The 26227-nt window shown below is 42.4% G+C and overlaps 1 protein-coding gene across 17 annotated transcripts in view; it reads left to right on the forward strand.

The window, feature by feature from the left end:
• Window positions 1-26227, forward strand: part of LOC6501200 (maternal protein pumilio) — a 167829-nt gene that overhangs the window by 111004 nt on the left and 30598 nt on the right. For 13 of the 17 annotated variants that reach the window (XM_044717330.1, XM_014911444.3, XM_044717350.1 and 10 more), the window contains one exon: window positions 26143-26184. The exons of the other annotated variants lie outside the window; for them this stretch is intronic. In XM_044717330.1, coding sequence (XP_044573265.1) covers window positions 26143-26184 — 42 coding nt within the window. The remainder of the gene's footprint in view (window positions 1-26142; window positions 26185-26227) is intronic. 17 annotated transcript variants of the gene reach the window in all.

The following is a 26227-nucleotide window of genomic DNA, read 5'->3' on the forward strand; positions in this document are numbered from 1 at the left end:
ACGCCATATCTTTGTCAATTTCCATCCGATTCTTGAGCGGAATACCTTAAACGATTTGTGGATCGATTCTCCATCAATCTGCATCAAAATCTGAGAACGAAATATTTTTTCGATTTTTTGTTAAATTTTCTGGGGGGTCTCCTTCAAAATATGGAGAAACCCATGGGAAGGACAATATGGCCCCATCCGAACGCCATATCTTTGTCAATTTCCATCCGATTCTTGAACGGAATACATTAAACGATTTGTGGATCGATTTTCCATCAATCTGCATCAAAATCTGAGAACGAAATATTTTTTCGATTTTCTGTTAAATTTTCTGGGGAATCCCCTTCAAAATATGGAGAAACCCATGGGAAGGACAATATGCCCCATCCGAAGGCTATATCTTTGCCAATTATTATCGGATTCTTGAGCGAAATACCTCAAACGATTTGTGGATCGATTCTCCACCAATCTGCATCAAAATCTTAGAACAAAATATTTTTTAGATTTTTTCTCAAATTTCCTGGGGGGTCCCCTTCAAAATCTGGAAAATGCATAGGGAGGACAATATGGCTCACGGAGGCTATATCTTTGCCAATTATTATCCGATTATTGAGCGGAATACCTCAAACGATTTGTGGATCGATTCTCCATCAATCTGCATCAAAATCTGAGATCGAAATATTTTTTCGATTTTTTGTTAAATTTTCTGGGGGGTCCCCTTTAAAATATGGAGAAACCCATAGGAAGGACAATATGGCCCCATACGAAGACCATATCTCAGCCAATATTTATCTGATTCATTATCGGAGTACCTTAAACGATTTGTGGATCGATTCTCCATCAATCTGCATCAAAATCTGAGAACGAAATATTTTTTCGATTTTTTGTTAAATTTTCTAGGGGGTCAAAATATGGATTTCAAAATATGGAGAAACCCATAGTAAGGACAATATGGCCCCATCCGAAGACCATATCTCAGCCAATATTTATCTGATTCATGATCGGAGTACCTTAAACGATTTGTATATCGATTCTCCATCATTCTGCATCAAAATCTGAGAACGAAATATTTTTTCGATTTTTTGTTAAATTTTCTGGGGTGTCCCCTTCAAAATATGAAGAAACCCATAGGAAGGACAATATGGCCCCATCCGAAGACCATATTTCAGCCAATATTTATCTGATTCATGATCGGAGTACCTTAAACGATTTGTGGATCGATTCTCCATCAATCTGCTTCAAAATCTGAGAACGAAATATTTTTTCGATTTTTTGTTAAATTTTCTGGGAGGTCCCCTTCAAAATATGCAGAAACCCGCAAAAGGATCGGCCAACTATTTGCCGTATATGTATATCTTAAAATTCAAGCTGACACCTAAAAGGGTATATCGACTTCGACTCCGCCCGATGTAATTTTTTCTCTAATGTTGTTTTTTTGGTCTCTGCCAATTTCTCATTTCTGTTATTAACGCCCCGGCTTTTTATCCACTCCACACTGTTGACCTGGCCCTATTAATGTGCTCCGAGCGTGGCCGATGACTACATTTTCGTAATTCATTATTGTCTTGCCATTTATTCAGTTAATCAGTCTTAAGACCTCCACCCGAAAATGAAAAATACCAGAAACATGAACAGAAAAACGCTCTACCTGAGAGAGTGTCCAGATATAGAGTGCCGTGTGGCGTGGATATATAGAGTCATAAATAGATGTGGTATTGCTTTGCAATTTGTTTCGGTGCCTTTTTAGACTGGCAGAAAATTGTTGGGGCCTGGTCGTTCGGTTTCGCTTCTGTCGTCTTGTGATGTTGTTCGTGTTCCTGCCGCTGCAGCTTCATGTTCGACTGCAATTAATGTGGACACTTAATTAATCATAAAAATTGCCGAAAAGTGTTTACGACTCATTTAAATTGACAAATGCTGTGTGGGTTGTGGCTTGTTCTGTTCTGTTCTGTTCTGTTCTGGCCATGTTTGTCTTGTGTTGCATCATCAAAAAGCAGAAAAGGGAAAATTAAAGAAAATACATACAAGAATCTGACCTGATTAACATATTCATAAGTCGTGCTCTCATAATTTCGTGATTATGATAACAAAACTCATTTATTTTCCATCTCGTCACGTTATCAAGTCGCATCAGCATCAGAATCTCAGGCATCATCTTGGAAAAGTCGCAAGAACAACGCCGAACATCTGGCTCCATGTCTTTTGCATACTAATTTGATGATTTTCGACGAGCTGACTGATGTCTGCCAGTTAGATGCTTATCACTGGATTAGGCGCTCAATGAGTATCCTGGAGTGGGTGTCCTTTTTGGCAGTCGGTAGTGGCTTTTTGGGGGTGTGTATGTATGATTTTCGGTTGTTATTTGGGCTGGAACACCGAAGCATCATGTTATTGGTATTCTAATCAGTTTCCATTGTCAAGATAAGGGTGATATCATGAGAGGATCTCACAGAAATTATGCCAATTAAAAGGGTATTAAAGGGGGGGGGGCGTTTATTTTAGGGCTTAAAACAATGATTAAAGTCTACTGCTAAAAATATACTTCAATCTATTATATTTCTGGATTATATTCCTCTTGATGCCAGACTTTAATTAGTGCGATTTTACTTAGAAAGCTCAAGCTTGCTTATCCCCCATAATGTACCATTACCCTCATCTCCGCTCCATCGCATCAGATTAATATTTCCTCTGGATGGTCCGGTCCATCACCAAGATCGCTCATCTCTTCTGGCCGAGGGAGCACCCTCTAATTATGCGATACATCACAAATAAACAAATTCCGAGCGGAGCTGAAGTCACTGTTCCCGCTGGCCTCTAATGCCGCGCACGTAGCGACTGCTCCCTTTCTTCTGCTTATTTCCTCCCCCTTGACAACCCATGGCCGCACTAATTTTATGGCTTAATATACTCTCGCCATGGGTGGTGTTGGCAGGAGGTAGAGGGAGGGGGCTGTTGTGTAACTGCTAGGGGGTGTAGAATGAATGCTCGTTCTGCAGCATCCAGCTCCAGCTTCAGCTCCAGCGCGAAATTGGCACTCAACGTCACTGTTCCCCATTCCCCGGGAGCTGCTGTCACTCATTTGCTCATTCCCCGGCTTTTCCTACTTTTCCGCCCACCCACTCCCACTCTCACTCCACCCCCACCCCCTCCACTCATCGTTTGTCCATTTACCATTCATTGCGTAGACGGAGAGCAAAAAAAAGAAAAAGAGGAAAACACGAAGAAGAAAAATATTTGTCACGGCAGCTTGGAATTCTTAATTTTATTACACTTTTTTCTGGCGTGCGTAACGCGCCAAGAGCCTTCTAAAAAGGCGGTGGGGGAGGCGTGTCTAAGATGAGAGGATAGCCTCCTTTTTTTTTCCTGTCAACCCCCCCCCTCAGATGACGCCGCTTCCAGCCCGGATTCCTGCATGCAAATTTCGTCTTGTCGGAAATGACATTTTCATGCGTAAATTGAAATGTGAGCGACGTGTTTGGGGATTTGTGTCTCTTTCCGAGTCTATCTCCCCCACTCTCGTCCCCACTGGTGTCCTTGTCCCTGTCACTCCAGCTGGGGAAATCCATACCCACAAGAAAAGGGAGAAAATAAAAGAAAATTGTCATTGCTTTTAATTATTTTTTCATTTAGCTGGCCACGCCTTGAGTGAGAGACTTTCCTTACGGTATGGTTTCTATAAAGGGGAGTCCTTTTATTTTATTACCCAGCTAATTGGATCTTAATTGTGTTGCCATAATAAAAATATATCAATTACCAAGCTCTTATAATTAGGATTTAGTTCTTCAAGTTTCTTACCAAAAAAAATTACTTAAATTTTCTTTTTCTTTTCTATTTTTAGGTAAGTTCATTAAAACCCCGAAGGAAAAATGATACGACAGCTAAGTTCCACGTTGACTTCTATCAATATTGAATATTTTTCTATCGACATCATAGGCTCTTTTTTAATTATAAGAAAACATAAAAAGCTCGTCAACAACAGCCCACTTTGAAATTGTGTCAACTAGGGCCGGGAATTTGTGCTTTTTCTGGCGTTCTTCTCTTCTGGCCGCCTGTGTGTGTTGTTTGCCTTTGATAAGCGCAAATTTCTATAACATTTCCTGTGCTCACCGATAAAAACAATGAACAAAATGTGCCTTTGATAAGACGACGGCCAGAGGAAGCGCAAAACATATTGCAAAGTTGGCTTTCAGTCCCCTTCCCTTACTGCTCTCCCATTAAGAAGGCATGAAATTTGCTCCAAGGCTGAGCTTGCATATTAGATTTTCCAACCAAGAGATTCTTCACCCACATATAAAATATGCAGGCCAGAATGGGAAATTGCGGGTTTCGAGTTGGCCCAGCCAACTGGTGGTGGTTCGAGGATGGTTCGGGGCATATATGGAACAACAGCATAAAGTGGCAAAGGAAGAAACTTTTGCAGACTTTAGTTTGCCTGGGAAAATTGAATTTCCTGCTATTGACTTTGGGGGAAAGCCCTGACAGCGGACACAGCCTCTGCAGCAACAGCAGTAGCACAACTTTCATATGAGAGTTCAACTGAGCTCGGTATAGGCCACACTGGAAAGTAGAAATAAAATTACAAAAATGTCAAAGCAACAGGAAAAAAATGTTTAAACTGAAAAGCAAAAATAGCAAAACACAAATAGAGAACAAGCCACCAACGATGTCTGGTACCGTGTCTGATTTATTTATTTTTTTTTGCCTGCAGAAATTCTCCTTTTTTTTTTTGGAGTTTTTATTTCAACAGGCTACGCCGCCAACATTCAATAAAAATTCAATTTGCAATTGAATTTGTTTTTCCTCCTTCTCTATATCGCCGACTTTCCCTCTTTGACAGACATTGCAAAAAAAAGTTGCTTCGAAAATGTATTTTTTCAAAACTCTGCTACATTCCGACTGCCAGTTTTTCATATTCATACGATACTATAACATTAGGAAGAATTATTCTCTATAATTATTCTATGATTGCCCTTAAACCCAATATCCTAAATATTTACCTAGAAAATCCAACTTAATAATTATTTCATCGCTTCTGGTAGAGAATTTAATCTAAACAAAACATGTTCTGTTTACTTGAATTATAATTTGTTTTCGCCATATTTCTGTTTGGCTAAAAAAGCCACAACGCACACGCACACAGCCATATGCGTTTGGGAAAGTTCGGATGGACTGGGGGTGGGTGGACCGACCCGTCGGTGGTTGCCAGAATAATTCCGGGAGGACGAGAAGCTTATCGTTTGCAACCGGCTTTGCTGCGGTTTTTACCACTTTCCGTTCTCGCGTGGCTTATCGATTAAATTCATATCATTGACACATCATAAACAAAAAATACGGTGAGCTGGCCCGGCGGAGGTAAACTAAAAATAAATAATAAATTCGACAGCAGCCAACTAAAGAGATTGTATGGCGTGTTTTATGGATTTTGTGGCTAGGAAACCTTTTAGACCAGGACTAAGCGACTAAGTGAATTAGCCCATGCCGACGACCAATCTAGGTGAACAATGAAAAAATACAGGAGTGCAAAAAATAACATTAATAAATGGAATTTTTTAGTTATAACAAACAGGGAACAAGAAAACCTTCCTAAAAACAGACCCTTTCGCTAGCCTAACCTCTGTTTTTTTTATCAATATGCAAATGGCTTCTGCCAAAAACACAAAAAAGGTGAGGACAAGTCCAAAAGTGAGCAAAAGTCGCGCAAATTAAAGGCGAAAATGATGATAATGGAAGCAGTCGCCTTCCCTGGAGCTTCTCCCGGTTCCTAGCCTTTCTGAAAACAGTCACGTTAAGCGGAAATGGCAATGTCTAGACTGTGGACTTTTTGGGACTACGGAGCGTCAGTTTCCGTGGCAGGAGAAGGGCAAATCCCGGCCCGACCCGGCCCGACCGGACGGGTAAGCAACCGCAAAACATTTGCCACGGCCCAAAAGGTTTCAGTTTCGGTTAGCTATTTTTTGTTTGGTCCTTTTGTGTTCACCCACCGCCGCAAAGTCCTGAAAAATCCTGACGTAAAAAACCCAGGATAAGGAGTATCTCCCTTTATGGACTGCTCGTTCCGTTTACCATGTTTCCAACTGAGAATCCCCAGTCCTCGGTGTTATGCAGAAGGTCCATCATATGACAAACGCCAGAAACGATTCTTTGGGACGTGCCAGGGACTAAAAAACAAGGTCCTGCCGGCTGCAATGTTTGCAAATTCGGATGCTGTTGTTGCAGTTTTTTGGTTGACAGAAAAATTAAAAGGCTTTTGTGTGTGCTCCACGGGGAGAAATACCGATACAGGCTGTGTTTCAAGTACCCTTTATTATTAAAAAAATACTCCCTTTAAAAATATTACTCATACGCCCTGTTGTCTTTTGATTTTCATTGATTTTTTATACAATTTCCTTTGAATTTTTCATTATACCCCCTGTAAACGAGTTCGTATTTCTTCAGTTTGATTTCCTTTCCGATGAAGTAAAAATATTAGCAAGAAAATAGCAATTTCCGTTTCACCAAAAAGAAGACAAAACAGGACGAGTTGCCATGGGAAAGGGGGCTGTTTTTCTAGCTGTGTGCGTCTGAGCTTATGGTAAACATTTCTCAAGGCCTTTTGCACACACGTTTCTACCATTTGATGCAAAAAAAAAAAAAACGAAGGCAAAAAAAAAGGCCAATGCAACTGACTGGCTTTCGTTCATGTTGCCTGCGTTTCGCATTTTATAAGCTGCACATTTCTCTTCATCTATGCCAGGACACCGGCGGCCCTCGGCCCGCGCCCTTAGTCCTGGGCGGTGGAAACATTTGTTACCTCCTCCCTGGCTGTCTGGTTGTTATATTTTCTCATTTCTTGGGCCACGTTTACCTGCTGGCAATTGCAGTTGTCAGTCTCCGGCTCTACGCTCCGCAGTTGTTGCAGTAGATATGCATATGACAGGTTGCACACTGAGAGAAAATTTATATGAATTTAAGACAGTCAGATTACTCGCTTTTACTTATTTATACCAATAATAGAAGATTTTCCTGTTCAATATTCTTTTAGTGTCTGGGAAAATCCAAGTATTTCGGCCCCTGCGTTCCTTATGCTTCTCCGTATTCCCTGTTCAGTTTCTGGTCCTGCCTCCTGCATCCTTTTTCATCAGCGTCCGCGTCTGTCGTCCTTGTCAGAGTTGTCTTCTCAACGACTCATAATTTCACTTCAGCATCATAAATGCCAACAGTCGGCAGTTTCTCTGTCTCTAGATCCCTCAGCCCCGATTTTCTCGCTCTTCCGTTGTACCTCCCAATCCTCCCAAATTCCCGACGTTCCTCGTCCTGGAACACAACAAACATTTACCTAAACACACCACACCCCTCTCTCCCCCAAAAAAAAGTAAACAACCAGCCACGGCGCTGCACCAAGTGTATGTTCGGGTGTATCCGTAAGATACGCAAACTTTTGTGCGATCCAATTGCAATTGCATTTTCTTCTGTTTCTTTTGCCTTTCTGCTGCTTCGTCCTCGTCCTCGTCCTCGTCCTCGTCCTCGTCCTCATCCTCATCCTCATCCTGCCAAGGTAAACAGTCCGGAATCCCATGTGGACTCTCCCCAATCTCTGTCTCTATCGCGTTTTGTATTTTTCCGAGTATTTCCCTGAAGGTTTCTGTTTTTTAGGCCTCTGATGGTCAGCTAGAGAATTGCCAGAGTAACTATTCTATTTGTTCATAAACTTTAGTTTTAAAAATCTTAAAAAATATCTTTACAATAAGCCTAAAAATTATTTAAAACTAAAATCCTGGCTTATCCCTATCAAGATTTCATTATCCGAAGGGGTTATCCCAGCCAACTTGGCCCACACACATGGCTACTTTCCGGGAATCTCTGCTATTGCCAGTGGGTTAAAGCCCAGTGAGAGAGATAGAGAAAGGAAGGAAAAAAAACAAAACAAGGACTTCGTTACCTGGCTCGCCGGTTTTTGGTACCGACTTTTGAAGGATGGGGGCGGACAGGACACCCTGTATCCTGCCGCCGCTGCTTGAATGTTTGTCTAGCGTTGTTTCACAGTGCGCGTTAACAATTTACACACACCCGTGCAGGACAAATGTGAACCATTTTGTTGGTCGTACTTCATGTCCTTCGCCCGCGCCTCCATTTTGGGCCCCTTCCTGTCTGGGCTTTCGTTGGCTCTTCTTCGTTCTATCTTTTCCTCTTTTTTTTTTTTCTACATGTTGGCTTGCTCCTTTTGCGTTTTGTTCGCTGTTATTACTTACTCGCGCATCGTTAAAGTGACTTCCGGCAATGTTTTCCCCGTGTGTGCCCTAGTGTGTGTGTGTTATGGTAATAGCACTCGGAATGGGCGAGTGTGTGTGTGTGTGCCTTCTTTTTGGAGCATATAGCATAGCATACATTATGGGGCTCGCTTCACTGTCTGCTGCCTGCTAAATTATGCAGAGCTTTTGCCTTTTTGGCCCGGACTGCTAGCAAAAGGTGACGAAATATTACAATTTAACCTTCCCCCCCGACCCTTTTATTTTTATTTTTTTTGCGAGGGCGACGGCGAGGGCGATGGCTAGGGCGAGCGTGTGTCAGCAAATTTCCGCTAACAAAATGATAGACCATGCCGGGCGGAATGTGAAATATGAGATTCTGCTGTGGAGCACGACTTAAATTTTTAAATTCCCCTGTGTCGATGGGGCGCGGCACATAACACTATAGTATAATAAATAACACAAATTGATTGCAAGCCAGAAATTAATTGTCAATAACTTTTATTTATATTGTATGTTTGCTTTGGGACGATTTCCACTCACGCCGTTTATTGTTCGAATTGCAAATAGTGTGCCACAAGTGAGATAAAAATATCAGGACCATACGATGCAGCAACGTGGTAGGATGCATTTTATTTATGTCAACCGAATGGATGATATCCGTTCCTAAAGAATTGAAAGGGATATGCTGGCTAACCACTGAAATATAATTATACATTACTTTCCTCCTCTCTGGCAGTAATCACTATGGCTTTAATCACAGAGCTACGTTTAATTATAAATATAAACTGAAAGGAACCGAACTTCTTAGCAAAATATGCAGATCCTTTCGAGGCTGGGGGCCAGAACTTTTCGAAAAACCTTTGGGGAGCCACTCGAAAAACTCGGCAAACAAAAAGACTTGGAAACAATTAAAACAACAAGGGGCAGAGCCGACCAATAGCGCGACAAACGTTAAGGCGTGGCAGCGAAAAGTTTGCCAAACACCCAAAAAAAGAATAGAGAGAGACGGCAGCTAAGGGCTGGAAAGAGAGAGGTGGCTATGCGAATGAAAGAGTGGGAGTCGCGGGCGAGGTAACAACTGCAAGTGACTTTCTCGCTGCAACAGCAGCTGAATGAATAAAAAAGTTCAAAAAATTCGTGTGACAAATAAGGAAAACTTGCACAGCGGCAGGACGAGAGTGAGGCAGGACAAGAGTGAGACAGGGAGATGGGGAGCGCGGCAGATAGAGGGTGACGGCGGACACTTTGCACTGCAATTTGCACTTCATTGCCTGCAGCGGCTGGCTGCCGCAGGAGCGTTGAAGCGTTTTGGTCTCCTTCACAAAGCACTTTGTAAATTTTTTAAGTGCCAGGCAACAAAAAAAAAAGACCATAAAATAAGCAAAAAATGAAAAATTTCAGTCCTAGTCCCAGTTGCAGTCCCTGTCCCTGTGCAGCGAAGAAATCTTCTTTTTTTGTCGCGAGCTCTCCTTTTTGAGCGAAGAGTAGTGTCGTCGGCGGAAATTGCTTTGTTGTAAACTGTGAGGGACCGTAAAGAGCGATAGAAATGGCGGCCCATAAAGGAGAAATGGCGGCCGACCGGAGAAAGGAGAAAGCAAACGCAACAAAACGGGGAGATTCACAGCACAGAACTGTCAAGATGGAGAAAATTGAAACCCTAATGCACCCCCGAGACTGCTACCGCGTTTTTAATTAGGTAGAACATTTGTCGAAGTGAATCAAAAATGGCATTTTAGAGTTTCGTTGCTTTTTTCATCAATTAAAAGTTGCTCGTTAGTGCCAGCAGCAGTTTCTCTGCCGTTTGTGTATTATATAATTCACATGTCCTTTTTCATGGATTGTGCAACAACCGCATAATTTAATTTCCACAAACAGCGTAACCGCAACATGTCCACTAGCAGCACAAACAATAGGCGGTGGCTTAACGAAAAAAGTATCTCAAAGGGATGGTGGTGGGGGGTCAGTTGGGGGATGGGGATCAAATATTACAAAACCAACTTTTATATATTTGTGATGTTAAAAAAGTGCGAGAGCACTGGAAACCGCAGGAAAACATGTCACCAAAGGCCCGTTGCGGAAAATCTGCCATAACCCAATCCTGTTTGTCCTTTTTGCGTGGAATGCGTCCGTGAATTTATTGTTCTTCTTTTTGGCATTTATGACCAAATCGCATCCACCAAATTGATATTCTAAACGCGTAAAAATTTATACCTTTGGTATATATTTTCGTACCGGCTTACACATAAAAAGTATGTGCAGTTATGTACATGTCTTATGTGCCTCCTGATTCTGCAATGGGGTGGCTTTTCTGCCGTTTTCCCTTTTTTGTTTGCCGCTTTTTGGGGAAAATGGGCCAACGAAATGTTTGGCGGGCATTAAAAATAAATGTTGCATACTTTGCGGTGCCCGCCGTACACACACACACATCGCATAACATCAAATATGGCTCGTCTTTTTTAAGTTTTTATGGCCTAAAATTTGTAAGCGCATGTGTGCTGGCCTTATTGCAATTGCCATGCGGAAATTGCCAGGCCAACCCGCCTGTCTGTAGCCTGGGAAGGTGAGAAATTCTCCACTCATTTTGGGATTCAAGTCATTGGCAATTCACAAAAAGATTTTCATGTTCTATGTGTGGGCGATACGCAATCTTTATAGCCATCCGAACCATTATAAAAAGGAAGCCATTTGGGTTTATCGATATATTCATAATGGGTCACGCGGGTATGCCTTAAATCAATACAAATATATTTGCAATTTTTGTGCAAGCACTACTATTTACAAAATCGAACATGGCACTTAATAAACAACTGTTAAATAATATATACCCCTAGAGGACAAATCCATCCAAATGACCGGACCTCTGATTTATTAATCCGGTGAAAAATAATGTATACGACGATTGCCGTGTTTGTAAGCGGATTTATTTTTGTTGCTCAATTTGCAAATTTGTAGTCTTTGCTAGAAAGCGGCAGAAAATCTGTTTGCGTATATCAAACGAAGGCTAAATTCGCATTTAATTGGACAGAAATGGGCCCAACTATGCGAACGAAACAAAAAAAATTAATAAAGTAGAGAATACAAACACTAACAGCCAACAACTGACCAGAGAGATTTCAATAAATCCGCAACTGAAGACACCAGCAGGCGGCGGCACCAGAAATTGTTTTATAAATAGGGCCAGCTGAGAAATCGCCGGCCGCCAACAGCTGCTTTAGCCATTGCCTCTGCGACAGTCGCAGCCCTCCACTCCTCTATCAGGCCCTGCCTGCAAAAAATTATGACATTCTTGTTTGCAGAAATTGCAATTTTATTTCGCTACGCTCTAGTTAAAGTGTTGACAGATTTTCAATTATCCTAGCCCCGGGTGATCCGACCTCCATCCACAAATCCCACCCAAATGCCAGCCCCACCCCACCCCACCCCACACAAACCAAAACCAAATCCAACCCATCCATTTCCATCATCCTGCTCGGTGTGTGATGACTCATCGCCCAAAGTCTGGCCATCAGCATCGACGTCACACTCAATTAGATTCTCATTCTTTTTGGGGGCTCAAGTCCGTAACAAATTGTAAGCATATTTGGCCGGAGCTCTCTCAGAAATGTTTGAATGTCTGCCCGGGAAATACTTTTAATTCCCCAACAATAAACACTCAAAATCGCATTAGGAATACAACTTTTTCCTGCCCGGCAATACCCTACACAAGAGTTTCATGTTTGTCTGGAAAGGTATATCCATTTTAGAAATAGGTGCCTACATATCATGCCCTTTACTTGGACTTCCAAACCCAAGCCTGTATAAAATAAATAAAAACTATAAAAGAGTATTAGAAACTTCGATGTGGAGTCGGGATCACAATTTTGTTTCAGTTTGTGAGGCCTCCGAGCCTAAAACTCGACTATAGAATGCAACATCAATCAAATTTGGCTTTCAAGTCGCGTACGCGGCAATTTGTTTGTATAGAAAATGTTGAGACTTTTCCACCCATAACCCGCCTCCTTGGCCAGCCATCAGACTCTACCCTTGCCACTTTGCCATTTGTTGTATAACTTTTAATGTATTTTGGGCACGTCTAACCGCACTCCGAAAAGTGGTCTGCAAACGGGGAGGAGTGAGTGGGTGGGTGGTACCCCTTATTGAGTGGCGGCCTGGCTGCCATGGATATGCCCATTGATATCGGGAAAAAGGCGTCAACATCCTCATCATCAGCATCATCATCAGCGTCGATATCAACACCAACCCGAACACCCTTTTATTCTGGGGATGTGCTGTTTTTGGTTTGGCAGCCCCACGGCCGCCGCCCTGTTGTGCTCCTATTACTTGTAATAATATTTTAGCAATTTTATTTGTTGTCATGTCACATATGCCAGCGCCATGTCAGGAGGAGGTCCTTTAAAGCCGTTACAAATTTGCATTTTTATGCCAGGCCATGTCTAGGACAAGGCTTCTCTGGCCCTGGCCTGGCAGCTGTCGAAGGGAGAAATTGATTTGATGCAAATTAATGACAGCTTCTTGTCAATTTCATCAAGCTTGAGGGCGGTAAGAAAACGAATTATTTTTACTCTTTAAAGGATAGATTCAGGATATTATGATACTACAAATTATATATTATTTCTCTAATAAAATTAGGAAACTAAAGGACTTTTTATAAATATATTTGAAGCTACTTCAACTGATATAACCTTCCAAGTAAACCCCATCTTTGTAGAGCAACCGAAAACTCCTTTCAGACCAGTTCCTTCTACTTACTTGTCTTTTTATAGATTTATGCAAATTTTGTAATGGATTTTTAAGTAGGCCTTTAAATTAGGCAAAGAAAAGCAATTTATTTAAATGATTCCGACAAAAGGACCTCACTGCTGTTCGTTCTCTTTATTCTCCTCTTTTTTTTTGCGTACTTATTGTTGCATTTAAAATTAATCAAAATTTAATTTGTCTTTTCATTTTAGGTAAGTCCTTCAACAATCGATCTTGAACAGGCAAATCGCCGGGACGGACAGGACATGACAAATTGAAGCCGCAGAACAGGGAGCATAATTATTTTCCAATTCAATCAGGGGGCTTAGTGGCTTTAAGCTGCCAGGAAGTGTAAGCACGAAAAAGGACAAGAGTGGCGTGGCGGTCGTAGGAGCAGCTAAGCCATATTGAGCAGGATTAGGCGCTAACTGCTAAAATGTGATTACATTCTGGGGCCACAAAATGTCCGCCATAAATTAATCAACAGCGGGGAAAAATCCCCAGCAAAATGTGCGCAGGACCTTCTCGTTTTAGTTCCAGCTCCGTAAATTCTATAGGACAGAAAATATTTTTGGCTGAAAATGGGAAGCGAGAACACGCCCGTGCATAACATCGTTTGTCTCCTTGGCATCATATTTTAAGCCACAAATAGCATTTAATTCACTTTCAACGCTTTTGGGCTCGAGCCGGCCACCTGACCGGTGTCCTGCGCACTCGGGCCACCCCCCATCCCCCGTCTGTTCATCCGGCTCTCTGTTTCCTGTCGCCTGCGTTGACTCGTCCTGTGCGTAATTCATATTATTTACTTTATTAATTTAAGTGTTTTGGCCCCAAGGCTGGGCCGGCACGAGTCCTTCACGTCCATCCTCCAGAGCCTCGTTCTGCCCCCTCTGCTGCTCTTCCTGTCTTCGGCCGTCTTTCGCCATTCGCGTCCTTCTGGCCTTCCTTGTTATGAGGACCGTAAATAATTTTTTTTCGGGACAGAACTGCTCATCATTTTATTCTATTAAAGGCAAATATTTAAACAGGCAGGACTCCCACCTTTGCAGGCAAATGACCAGCAGGAAAGTGGCGGCCAGGTGGGCTACACTGCGACTTCAATTCTTGAAATAGGATAGAAGTTATTGATAAAGTAAAGTCTTTTTTTGTCAGTGCATAGAACGCTGCGTTGTTGGCCGGTTTCAGTTGGGTGCGTTTGCTTTTGCGGCCAGATGACAATGGCTCTCCTGGCCGGCACACAGGACACCCAGGATTGTGTGCAGAAGGCCGCTCCCTGGGGTTTATTAGAAGTAATGACATGCAGCTTGTTAGCAGAGAAGCCGGCTGATGAGAGGGGAATGGGGGTGTGTGGAATGTCGGACATAGTTATTAACAAAGGCGCAAGCCAAGCACCGACTGCAGGTGAAAATGGCTTCCGGCCATCTCCGGAGTGCCCGGCTAAATTAAACATAACTGCCGACCATAAACCCTCCTCCAAGCCCCAAAAGGAGCTACTCCCATCTGATTCCTTGTTGAAAATTCTTCGGATTAAGCTCCAGGAATTCTAGAACAAAGTTTTGGTTTTTGTTTCAGTTTAAAATAGTTCAATGAGTTCTAATAAACAAAATACTTAGGATCACTTGTTAAAGTCCTGATATTCGAGGACTTGTTTTTGTAAATTATTTATTAAAATTTTCATATTCCCTCGTCCTTGCCCTCGTCCATCATGTTGATTTTAATTGCCCTGAGATTTACATTCGAGCACCCCCAGGGAGTAGATACCACCACCACCCACATCCCCATCCCCCTCCCCCCTATCTGTCTCGCTTTTCATTTAATTATTTGGCCCTTTTGTTGTTGTCGCCGCTTTTCCGGGGGCGCAATGAACCAAATAAAACTGAAAACTGAAAAAGGTGAGTGAAGAAATTGCTGCGGGTCCTTAGCAAATATATGCTATGTGCCCCTCACATTTTTTTTTTTTTTTGGGGGGAAAGCCCACATTAAACGCTTCCTCACACACAGACACACACACACACATAGACGCACATTGAGTGAGGGAGAAAGCAAACAATGGAAGAGCGTTTTGTTTGTCAAATGTTTGTCATTTGTAAACGTCAAACGGCGGTCGAGCGTATTTTGCATACGAGTAGGTACGGGTGTATGAGTGTTTGAATGACAGACCATGCCAGGGTGGCCCAAACCTTCTAACCTTCTCTCTTTCTAACGCTTTATGGCCCTCTCTTTCTATCCTGTCATCGGTATAGCCATGCAAAGTCAGTTCAGAAATCTTCTTTCAAGTTGCCGGCCCGCATTACTGCGACAAAGTAAAAAAGAAGAAAGCATTCTGTTGAGGTTTTCAAACTTTCGGCCAGTATCATGGTCGAAAAAGCCGTCACCCTCCTCACATTATGAGACATATTTTTCGTACTCACTGTCTCCGAGTTCTCCTGCTCCCGCCCCGGCCCGGCCATATAGAAATCTGACATTTAAATGTTTACTTGCGTCAACTTGTGACATTTTACTCATTATACCAGACGGAGGAGGAACTTGTGTAATGGGGTTTGGGGCTTTACGGTTTCCGAGGCTTTCCTGCCACTGAAATTCTAAGCGTATCGGCCAAAACTTTTATCATGCTTCTCCACAGTATTTTCATATTCATAAGCTTTGGCATCATTTTGACAGTTTTCCGTCGCGCCATCCATCCCCCCGCACAGAACACAGAATGTTTAGATTTATTTCCTCACTTTAGTCCTCGACTGGGAAGATGTTCAAGTTGATTGGAGTTTCCGGGCGGGAGGGATGGAAAATGGGGGGAAATAAGAAGCATTTTGATGGCTCTGACTGTTTGTGGGCTCGTTCATTTATCAATGCTTCCGGTGGATCATTGTTCCTGGCCGTCTGTGAAGATTCCTACCGACTGGTTGCTGTCTGTCTGTGTTTTGGCTTTCTCCGCCTTTCCCCAGCCACTTTCCTCTGCCCCAACCCTTGGCCATCCTGTCTGCTGTCATTGGCCTTGGGGGCAGGTATAAATGCTGTTGTAAATGTATTTTTAAATGTAATAAGATTATTACGCAATTAGTATAACTTTTTGGATGCCTCCGGGCGTGGAGAGTGGGCTAAAAGTTGAGTGGGGAAAATGGGAAATTTTACGGGGAATCGGATGTGGAGGCATTGCCTGCGGGCGGGCTTTTAACTGCCTGGATTTAATGGCTAATTTATTTTCTTGATGCTTCTGTAATTATGTGTTCTGCGCGAGGAGATTCCATAATTAGAACCAATGAGAGTTCAAATCCAGAAAGAGCCAAAAAGCTTGTATTAAAAGTTCATTCGAAGGATCTACCATTCTCCATAGTTAATTAAAAATATTAGGAAAAGGAACCCCCATGTGGGCTTGTAACATTTTGGGGTTAAAAGTATTACTTTCCATAATAACAGAGCCGGGCAGGAACGAGAGGAAGTCGATGAGTGAACAGGCAGTGTACATTCATTAATGCCCGGACACGAACTTGACTCCTTTCCCCGTTCCTGGGGGGATCTTTTACACCCACATTCCCTATTTTGCTGGTCTCTCCGCAAGCTCTATATATGTATATATTTTCATCTTTTGTTACCATTTTGCCTACGTGCCTCTCACAAAAAGTGCTTAAGGGCTCAACAAACACAAAAAGTCAAGACATTTACACTGCACTTCACAAAAGGGCGGAGGAGTGCTCTATAGCTCTCTCTATTTCTTCTGCTATTGCGCTCCCTTTCTTCGTGTAGCTGGCAGGGCAAATGAACCTTAAAAACAAATCATTATTAAAGGCTCTCATATCCTTGCAGACACACACACACACACCCACATACACGTCCTTCCCGGCTGCTTCATATTTCTAATTATGTAAAAAACTTTACCATGTTGCACTCCCCAAGAATAACCCTTGACTGGCCGTCTCTTTCTTCTGGATCCTTCGTCCTGCTCGGCTCTTGCCACACTTGCTTTCCCGGGGCAAATTGTAGTTAAACATAACGATTCCATGAGCCGGAAAGTGAAATGCATAGCAGCATGCAAGTGCGGAGGAAATCACTGGGTTCGGGCCATGTCGGCGGCGACGGCAATTTTCAGCATTTTCCCAATGAGTGTGTCTGAGTGTGTGTTTGGGGGAAAACTCTCTCACTCTTTATGTGTGTGTTTGTCTAACTTGTTGCAGCAGTCGAGGCGCTAGTCGGCGAAAAAGTAAAACAAAAACACAAACTTTCGCAATGTGAGCCACTTGCGGGGAGGAGAAGAAATCCAAACCCATTGCACTTTCTTCTAAGTCAGCATACCTGTCTCCGTTCTTCCCCTCTCGGAAAGCTTGCCAAATTGTTTTAATTGAAATTTAAACAAAAATGTGTTGCCTGCACTTGTCAACAACAACAATGAAATTGTTAGAGCTGCTTCACATCCTTTGAAGAAGAAATCAGGCAGCTCCCTCTACGAAGTAGAAACACTCTTTCTTGTTTCTTTTATTATTCTCTTCAAACTCATTAAATTTTAGAAATTAGAAATACCCATTTATCGTAGAGTACTTTAGTGTAATTTGCCTGCGGGTTATAAAGAACTGAAACGCACCTTTGTTATGTCAGGTTTACATTGCATGTATGTACCTTATAGCGGGGGATGGAAAAGCTCTCAAAGTGGCAAGGTAACGTTTCCACTCCGCCCCGCCCCGAAGCTATGGAAAATAAAGAAAAACGCTTCGAGTTTCGCATCTCATTCTCGGCCCAAGAGTTCACCCTTGTTTTTCGGTCTTATAGCGTTTAGACATGAAAGCAAAATGCCTTTTATTAGACTGTATTGTTGTTTCTATTAGGCATCTGCTTTCAATGAAATTGTTTATCAAGTTGAGCTCACTCTGCCGAAATTATGTAAAATATGTTTCTGCGGCTCGCCACTTCCCGCCACTACCTCTCGGAAATTGTTTTGTTTTCGAAAAAAAAACACCAAAAATGTTTAGCAATTTTCTACTCGAGCTATTAAACATTTATGTGCGGTCGGTTGTGCCCACTCTTGCGATTTACTGTTTGGGTTTTAATCCTTGGCAACTATTTCAAAATCCCCATGCAATCGCAGGTCCTTGGTCAGTAGCATCCGGTTGAAGCGCATTATGGAATCAAACCGCCTGCATGCTTGATTCCTCTGGCCCCATAATGTAAAGCGCTTACATCTGTAAAGCTCATCATCATCAGTGTCTGGTGGCACTGCGGCTGAGGCCACGACCTCTCCGGGGTCACCTAGTATTATGATTTAGGATTAGGAACTCCAGAACAGTGGAAAATGATCAGGTACTTGCACTAAATACGATTACCATGAATGGAAGAATTAACAGCATGAGTCAGAATCCTCTTAGGAAATGAGCATATGCAAATGGAGAGATTTCCCATATGCCACACTACCTTATCTCTATCTTCCTTAAAGGCCTTCAATATATCACACTGCCCCAGCCAAAAAGCACTTTTAATTCAATTGAGATTTCCCGTAACATTCGCACCATTCCATTCAATTTGGCCGGGCATTGTTCCAGGGGAAATGTTAAATACTTTCGCTGCCAAATGAACAAGTTGGGCCATTGAAATCAAATGAGTCATGCGAGTTTTCCACCGCACAAAGGCCGGAGCCGGGAGCTGGGAGCCGGGAGCTGGGAGCCGGGAGCTGGTAGCCAGCCGGGACAGGGAGGAGGGTTATATTCAGGAGGTGCTTTCAACAGTGAAGGCCGGCCGCCGCAGCGAACAATTTTCATTCGATGGGTGGGGCTGTTGAAACAATAAATAAATGTGAAATCGACCCTGACAAAGGCAGCGGGCGGAGAGCAGTGGGGGGTAAAGGAAAATGGAGCTACTGAACTTCTGGCTTCTGGTCATCTGAGTTAGCTATCCCTCTCTTATTTCTCGCCCCATCTCTTTCGCCTCCGCCGCCCAACTCACTTGCAGACTATTCATAACACTGGCCATCGCTGAAGGTCGCCATGAGAATCAACATCATAATCACCATCATCATCATCATGGTCAGTGGTGGACTTTGAAGCTCTCTGTCTCTTTCTATTTGGACTTACTCGCCCCTCCCTCTCTTTCGGGCTCTATGTCCTTTTTCCACCGGACGTTGGCAGCCGTTTTGCATTGTTTTTGGTCATTCGTTTGGCGTCATTCGCATTTGCCATTGTTATTACTCCTCATTCTCCTCTCATGCTCCCAGGACGAAAATCCATCCTCTGTCTCTCTCTGGCCGGCTACATCCATCTCGTTCCTTTGGGGCTTTGTTTGTTCAGCCATTGAGTTGATGATTTCCGTATGCATAGCCCATTTTATGCACAACTTCCGGAAATTTTCATTGCGGTTCTGCAAACGGAAGTTCTCTGTGAGTCCTGCTGCAAGTTGGCTAGAAATATTTAGTAGTTTGCAAACTTTTTTTCACATTACCGCTTTTAAATAAAACATTTCAATTAAATTAATTGTAATAAGGGTAGATTTTTAATTGGCATTCCAACTCTTGAAATGTTTAAATAATATTTTTTGGAATACAATTCAATTGAGTAGCAATGTTTTAAAAACATTCTACTCTCCAAAAATTCCATACATATTTCATGAGCTTGTATTCTTGATTTAGCGAAACCAATTTAATTTGCTGCTGTTATTTAAAATATTCATCAAAAATGCAACAGACAGGACTGCAGTTGCAGGAGCAGCAGCTACAGCAGAAACCAAATATTTTTTCGCTGGAAGGGAAAACCAACGAAAATCCTGTTGGCAGCAAAAACTAAAAATTAATAATGTGCCAAAAAGTGCGCTACAGTTTTTGACATGCCTTTCCACTGCTGCTGCATCCTGCATGCTGGTTGTGGTGGTCCAGCTACCCCCCGGATATGGAGATTATGTAACCGCATTTCCGGCTGCTGTTTTGGTCAAAATGGCGGCTCGCAAAGGGAAAAAGAATTGGGAAGAGAAACAGGAAACGGCAACAGCCGGTTACACCTGACACTGACGTTTATGCTCAGTCAGGCGCCTAACTGAGTGCCCTCCTCCCTCCCAACCGGCCACCCCCCTTTTCGCATCCATTGCAGGCTCCCCATCCCTCAACTACGCCGCCCCTGTGTGCAAACGCATACGCATTTGCAATTGCTTTGCGGTCGACTCGGTTTACACAAAATTCGCTTTTGTGGTTTTTTGGCATCGGCTCTGAATGGTGGAAACCCTAGAAAGGAGCTGTAGTTTTGCTGCTCCTGATCGAGGAATCTGGGATTAGCCCGGAACCGAGAGACCTCAAGTCCAATGAATAGGAAGTGAATTGCGTTTTATCGTTTCAAGTCCTCTTTGGCCAGCTGAAGTGGAAAGTTGGTTATTATTTTGCAAACATTTCATACAAATTAAAAATATAAATTCCCGGTTGCTTTATTTTTCATAAATTTTATATCAAATACAAAAATGACTATAAAACTCAGATTTGACATGATGAAATATCCATTTGCCTGCCGAATCCCTTTTAATATATTTTAAATTGATTGCCTGTCAGGGGCAACTTTGCTTCTCATATGAAGCATATCCATCCCCCATATCCTTATCTTTTTTTGTGGGCGGGGTGGTGTGGACCTTTGTTAACCATTCACCTTTCCTCGAGACCCACAAAAGCGTCTCCAACTGTCTGGTTAAGATTCCGCCTTTGGTCGTAGACTTTATCCTGCTGCGTTGCGCATTGTCCTGTGAGCTATTGTTGCTGTTTCTTGTTCCTAGTATTATCATCAAGCTGTCATGTTAAATGACATTTGCCATATTTCATATACATACACCATGCAATATGAATAATATTCCATTGTGTAAAAAACTGCTGTCCTGTCTCCGTTTTCTCAGGGCTATGGCCCAGCGAGCGAGTGAGCGTCGCTTCAAGGGAGTATCCTGCTTCCTTTGACCGACCATAGAAAATGAGCCATGTGAACTGTTGCGGCTGTTGTATCCTCTACAGCAACAACAAAAGCGGCTCAAAAGTACAGAACTCCTGCGTTATTTTTTGTTGCTGCGTCGTTGTACCATTGTATCCGGGTGAATCCTGTTGTCCTGTCTCCGTTTGTGGCATGTGACAGGCCATCTCTTTCCATCTCCATCTTTTATCTGCAACTCTCCCCTATATTGTTGTACTGCTTTTGATATTTATTTTCCATTTACATGCATTTCATCATTTGTCGTTTGCCGTTTGTCGCTTGTCGGTTGCCTGCTTAAAAGTTTAATTGTCCTGCGATTTAGTCCAGGGCTCTCTCTCTCTCTTGGTCTTATCTCGACGAGTCCTCCCGCTTTTATTTCTTCCATTTCCATGCAGCTGTCAGGTTCAGAGAACTATTTAAATTCCTCAGGCCTGTCAAAGCCGCCTTCATCCCCACAACACTCCTCCACTCACACACACACACACACACACAAACAATTTATACATAAAGTCCTCTTTTGTCATAGCATACTTCTCTGGGCAAAAAGCAATTAACTATGCTCATGTCCTTCCTCCATCCTCGGCATCGTCTTTTATTATTCCATTGATTTTTGCGAAAACTATATTGAAATTTTTAAGCCGGATATTTCTAAAATGGCCCAAACCGATTGATGGCCCGACCATAAAATAATTGCTGCATACTTTGCGGTCCTGCGAAAGCCTTGGTAAAACAGGAAAAACATCAAAAGTTCCATTTCAGGATGCCGGCATCGCATCCACCCTCCTCTTCTCCATCTTTTAGCAGCCGCCAGTAAATGCTTTCACTTTGCATACCAGGCCAGAAACACGTAAAAGGCACAAAAAACCGCCAAGACGGCAGGATCACAGTATGCCAGGATGGCAGGATGGCAGGACGAAGATGAAGATGAAGAAAATGCCGCCACCGCAGCAGCCTTACGCCAAATTAGTTTAAGAAATTGCCTGAAGGTGGCGCTTTACCATTTGTCTATCCCCGCCTCCACCCTGGGGACTCCACGCCCCTTCGAAAAAGGAGATGTTTTATGCACAAAGTGGAAGCGCGGGCATAAAATGAAATAAATTTCAGGCAACCATCTTTTTCCGAGCAGCAAGAGGATGCTAACATTTAAGTTTGATATTGACAGGTCCCTTTTTATTTTTTTTTGCTACACAAAGAAATCAGTTTTCTTAGAAGTGGATGGAATTTCAAGAAACTCTTCTTGAAAGGCAGGCCATATGTTGGTCAGAGGGTGGAGTCTAAAATAATTCACCTTCCCACAGTTTTAAAATATTTTAGGTCCCTAAATAGTTTAGCATTTCCAAAGACAACAAATAAAATCATATTCTGGTTTCCTTAAAACCATTTTCAACCTTATTGCTAGAACTTCTTGGCCCTGCAGACAGACTCCGGCCTGGCTCTGTTGCTTTTTCTCTGGCTTTATTCGTTTCTTTGGCTTAGCTGCCAAAGCAACAGCCGCCAAATGTAATTATCAAAAGTTTCCACTATTTTCCCAACTGGGGCGAGACCTGGGCGGGAAAATCGCTGGCACGGCAAGGTAAGTAGAGGGCGGTGGCTTAAGGAGGAATGTCAGCCTCAGGCTTGCGGCTTGTTATTCTGTTTGTGTCTGGCAGACGCGGGTGTACAAAGAGACCCTGTGCCAGAGTGCTAGAGCCAAAAAAAAAAAAAGAATAAGAAAAATAAATACAAAATAAAAAGTAGAAAATTAAATTCGTTTCAACTGCAGACGATGCTCAGTCTTTTTGCCTTTCTTGCCACCGCTTTTATGATGCCAGAGTGCCACTGCCACTGCCATGGCAATTTGGCCTGGCATCTCCTTGTTATCCTGCTGGAGATTTGCCACATAAAATGGGACAGAAGATCCTTGTTTGCCTATTTATTACAATTTAATGTCAATTTCTTGCTGTCGAATGGTAGAAGAAGCGGCAAGGCGGCTTATTAATCTGTCATGTGAAATTACTGCGACATGGAATTTCTTTATTGCTGTAATGCGTCAGAAAACGCTGAAAGCTGACACATTCGGATGAATAATTCGGAGAATTTTGTGTTGTGACAGGCAGGCAATAAGTAAAATAAAATTGCGACCCTCTTTAAACTTTAAAAAGGACAAAGGACAACGAGACATATTCTATATTGTCCATTTTATCCATCAACAGCCTATTCATTTTGCCCCAAAAAGTATGCAATAAAATACTTTCGTTGTCCTTGCAAGCGTTCCTTGATCTCCACTTTGATGTTGATAGCTTTAACAAACAAATAACTAAATAATTGCCAACAGAACTATGCAAGCAAAGAAATTGTCGTCTTCTTACCCAAAATAAACCATTTGCAATAAAAATAAGAATAATATAGAATACCAAAGACGGGGAAAAGGCAAAAACAAATGGAAAAAGGGAAATAAAATAGAAAATGGAAATTGTAAACGAACTTCGAAAAAAGCAAATGAAATTGAAATGAATATTTTGTGATATTTTACCAATGCAACAGCGGCAGGCTGGTCTTTGTCCTTGTTGTTGTTGCATTGTTAAATATTCATGTCAGGGAATATGGTATTTTATTTACAAAAACTTACATACATATGTGCATTATATAAGCTTGTATATAGCGCCTGGGCTATATAGTAGAATATAGCATACAATTGTGGGCCATCATATGGGAGCTTTTTTTTTATTATTCCATCGCATTGTGCGCATATTTGAGCTGAAATCTTTCCACTCCTTTCACACGAAGGAAGCGCCATCCTTGAGGTGTGTTTTCAGGGCTCGTTTGCCCGCCTGGGTATGATTTTTAAATATTTTATAACCTCTTTGTGTGTGTGTAAGTGTATGCACTGAAAATGAAAATGAAAACGATGGTGCGTGTCGTCGTCCTTCGTCCTTCTCCCCTTCCAATATCCTCGATTCACGATTCTGACTTTTAAGCATTGAATTTCCAACCAATTGGTGGATGGAGTTGTGGAAGTCGGGGGAGCATTCTCAAGTGCCTGGACAGGTTGGCGTCAAAGTTAAATGATGCATGCCAAAGGCTGCCAAGGAGACATTTATGAAAAAAAAAATATGCCATTTACCTGGCTTGGAACGCGGCCAAAAGGGAAACGCTCCTGAAACATAATTTCAATGGCTTTGTGGCGGAAAGAGGAAAATAATGTGGAAATCAAAGAACCATACGAGTGTGAGAATATGCGCCGGTTGTAAAATGTTTTATTGTTATTATGGCTTTTACAGGTGTCGACTCCTGGAAATCCTGCAAAAAATGCACTACTAAAATATATGAAATATATTATAAAAATAAAAGAGCATTTTTATAGTTATATGGTCTTATGATTATGTGTTCTATAAAAAGGATTTTCCAGGAAATAATATTAGCTGGTGATGATCTAGAACTCAGTTTTTCGCAGTGCATCCTTCACCTTTGTGTCGTGAGAACGACCAACTCAAATTTCACTTAACGATTGGCAATTTGCGTATGCCATGCATCGACACTTGGCCTCAGCTCCAGCTTCAGTCCCATTTCTTTTTTCTGCCATGGTAACAACCGGAGGGTCGAGTCGGGCGCCGAATAGAGGGAGGCGGGCCAAATCCTGTTAGCAACCGCTGTGAACACAACTCGAGGCAGCTTCCTGCCTGGTTTTGGTTTTGGCCTGGTTGTTGTGTTATCGCTTATGTTGTCTCTTACGGTCTGTTGCATTTTGTACAAATTTGCGCCGCAGGTCCACAAATTTGTGCAACGAAGCGTTCCAGCTCATACCCTCTTGCTCACTGTTGCTGCCACATCGCCTTATTTTGTGTCCCTTTCGTGGATGAAACTTTTCTAATAATTTGCTTTGTGATTTCTTTTCCTAATTTTCGAACTGTTGCCAGGAGGCGGCGCCATCACTTTGGCACAAATGTTATTTGAGTTTGATTCGGGTTCTCAGGTTCGAGTGGGCAAAAATAAATGCCCTTAATTTCGGTCGTCGGGGGAAAGTTTGTGTGTGGGGCGCCCAGTTTGGCCGGGATAAGCCATATGCTCAAAGGGAAATCAAGGAAAATCCTCAATAAAAATTACCAATATTTACTTTACAAAATGACAAACCCTCACTCTAACACTCCCACTCCCAATCGACCGTCCGACCGACCGCTTTCTTTGGCAAATCCCTTGTCAACTTTGCTACTTAATAAAATATGAGTGCCAAAGTGGAGGAAGACAGGACAAACACGAAATATCCAAGGACGTGCCACTAATGGCGGGCCCGAGCTCAAGTGCTTGGCGAAGGAGCCAGAAAAGGGATAAAGAAATAAATAGAAAATGCAAATAGAAGGCAATACATTTGCCAGACTCCTCGCTACAGTTCCAGCTCCAGCCACTGCTCCTGCCGTTGCTATTTGCCATGTCCTTTCTATGAGGTCCCCTTGTAAAAATGACATTTCCATCGTGTGTCCGCCAGGCTCAGTCTCCAGTCCCCAGTCCCCAGTTCCAACTCTCAAGGACATCATGCGTCTCACATAAACTGTTGATTTTTATCGAGGTTCGTGACAGGACCAGGGCCACAAGCTCCTGCCAGATCTAGGTGCACTGCAAAAGAATCTGATTGTGTTTATTAGAAATATTTATAAAATTCTTTAATAATCTTTGAAGATAAAGTTATATTTTTTCTTCAGTGCACTTTGACTGCCCAGGTCGCAGGTGTAACCTTCCACATCCCTCCCCCTCTTGTGGAAGTCTCTACATCAGGGTTTCCTTTGACACATGTCAAAGTCTGACCACTTGCAGACCCACAAGGTCGCCGAGGAGTGCCGCATTTTGTATGGCCCGGCATTAGTGTCGAAATTATGGCTCTTATATGGCCTCCCCAGCTCACAGTTGCCAATAGTTTTATGTTCTTTGTGGGGAAGGGAGAACGTCCTTCACGGAAAAGAGCAATTTTCCATTTACCCAGACTTGCTGCGTGTATGAAGTTTACGACTAAATACAATTTGAACGCCACTGCGGTGACTTTGTTGCTGTTTTGTGTTATTATATGCTTTGGCTAATGTTTATGTATGTTATCCCAGTTGGGGGGAAAATGTATCAAAGAAGGGACGGATTCAGGATCAGGATAGTTTTTAAGCCAGCTGGGTGCTAAGGGGGAACTGAATTTATATAAGGATTCTCCTTTCAATAAAGGGCAGGAATAATAAAAAGACTTCAACCAAAACTACAACAAATATTATTAAATTACTTCCACATCTTTTAATTGTTTATTTTATTTCTTTTAATTCCAGGTAAGAGACGATGTGCTATCACTTGCTTTTAATCAAAACCAAGTAAGAATTTTATTTTATTTTATTTTATTTGATGGGCTTTTGT

The sequence above is a fragment of the Drosophila ananassae genome, chromosome 2L, assembly GCF_017639315.1.
Source record: "Drosophila ananassae strain 14024-0371.13 chromosome 2L, ASM1763931v2, whole genome shotgun sequence".
Classification (NCBI taxonomy): Eukaryota; Metazoa; Arthropoda; class Insecta; order Diptera; family Drosophilidae; genus Drosophila; species Drosophila ananassae.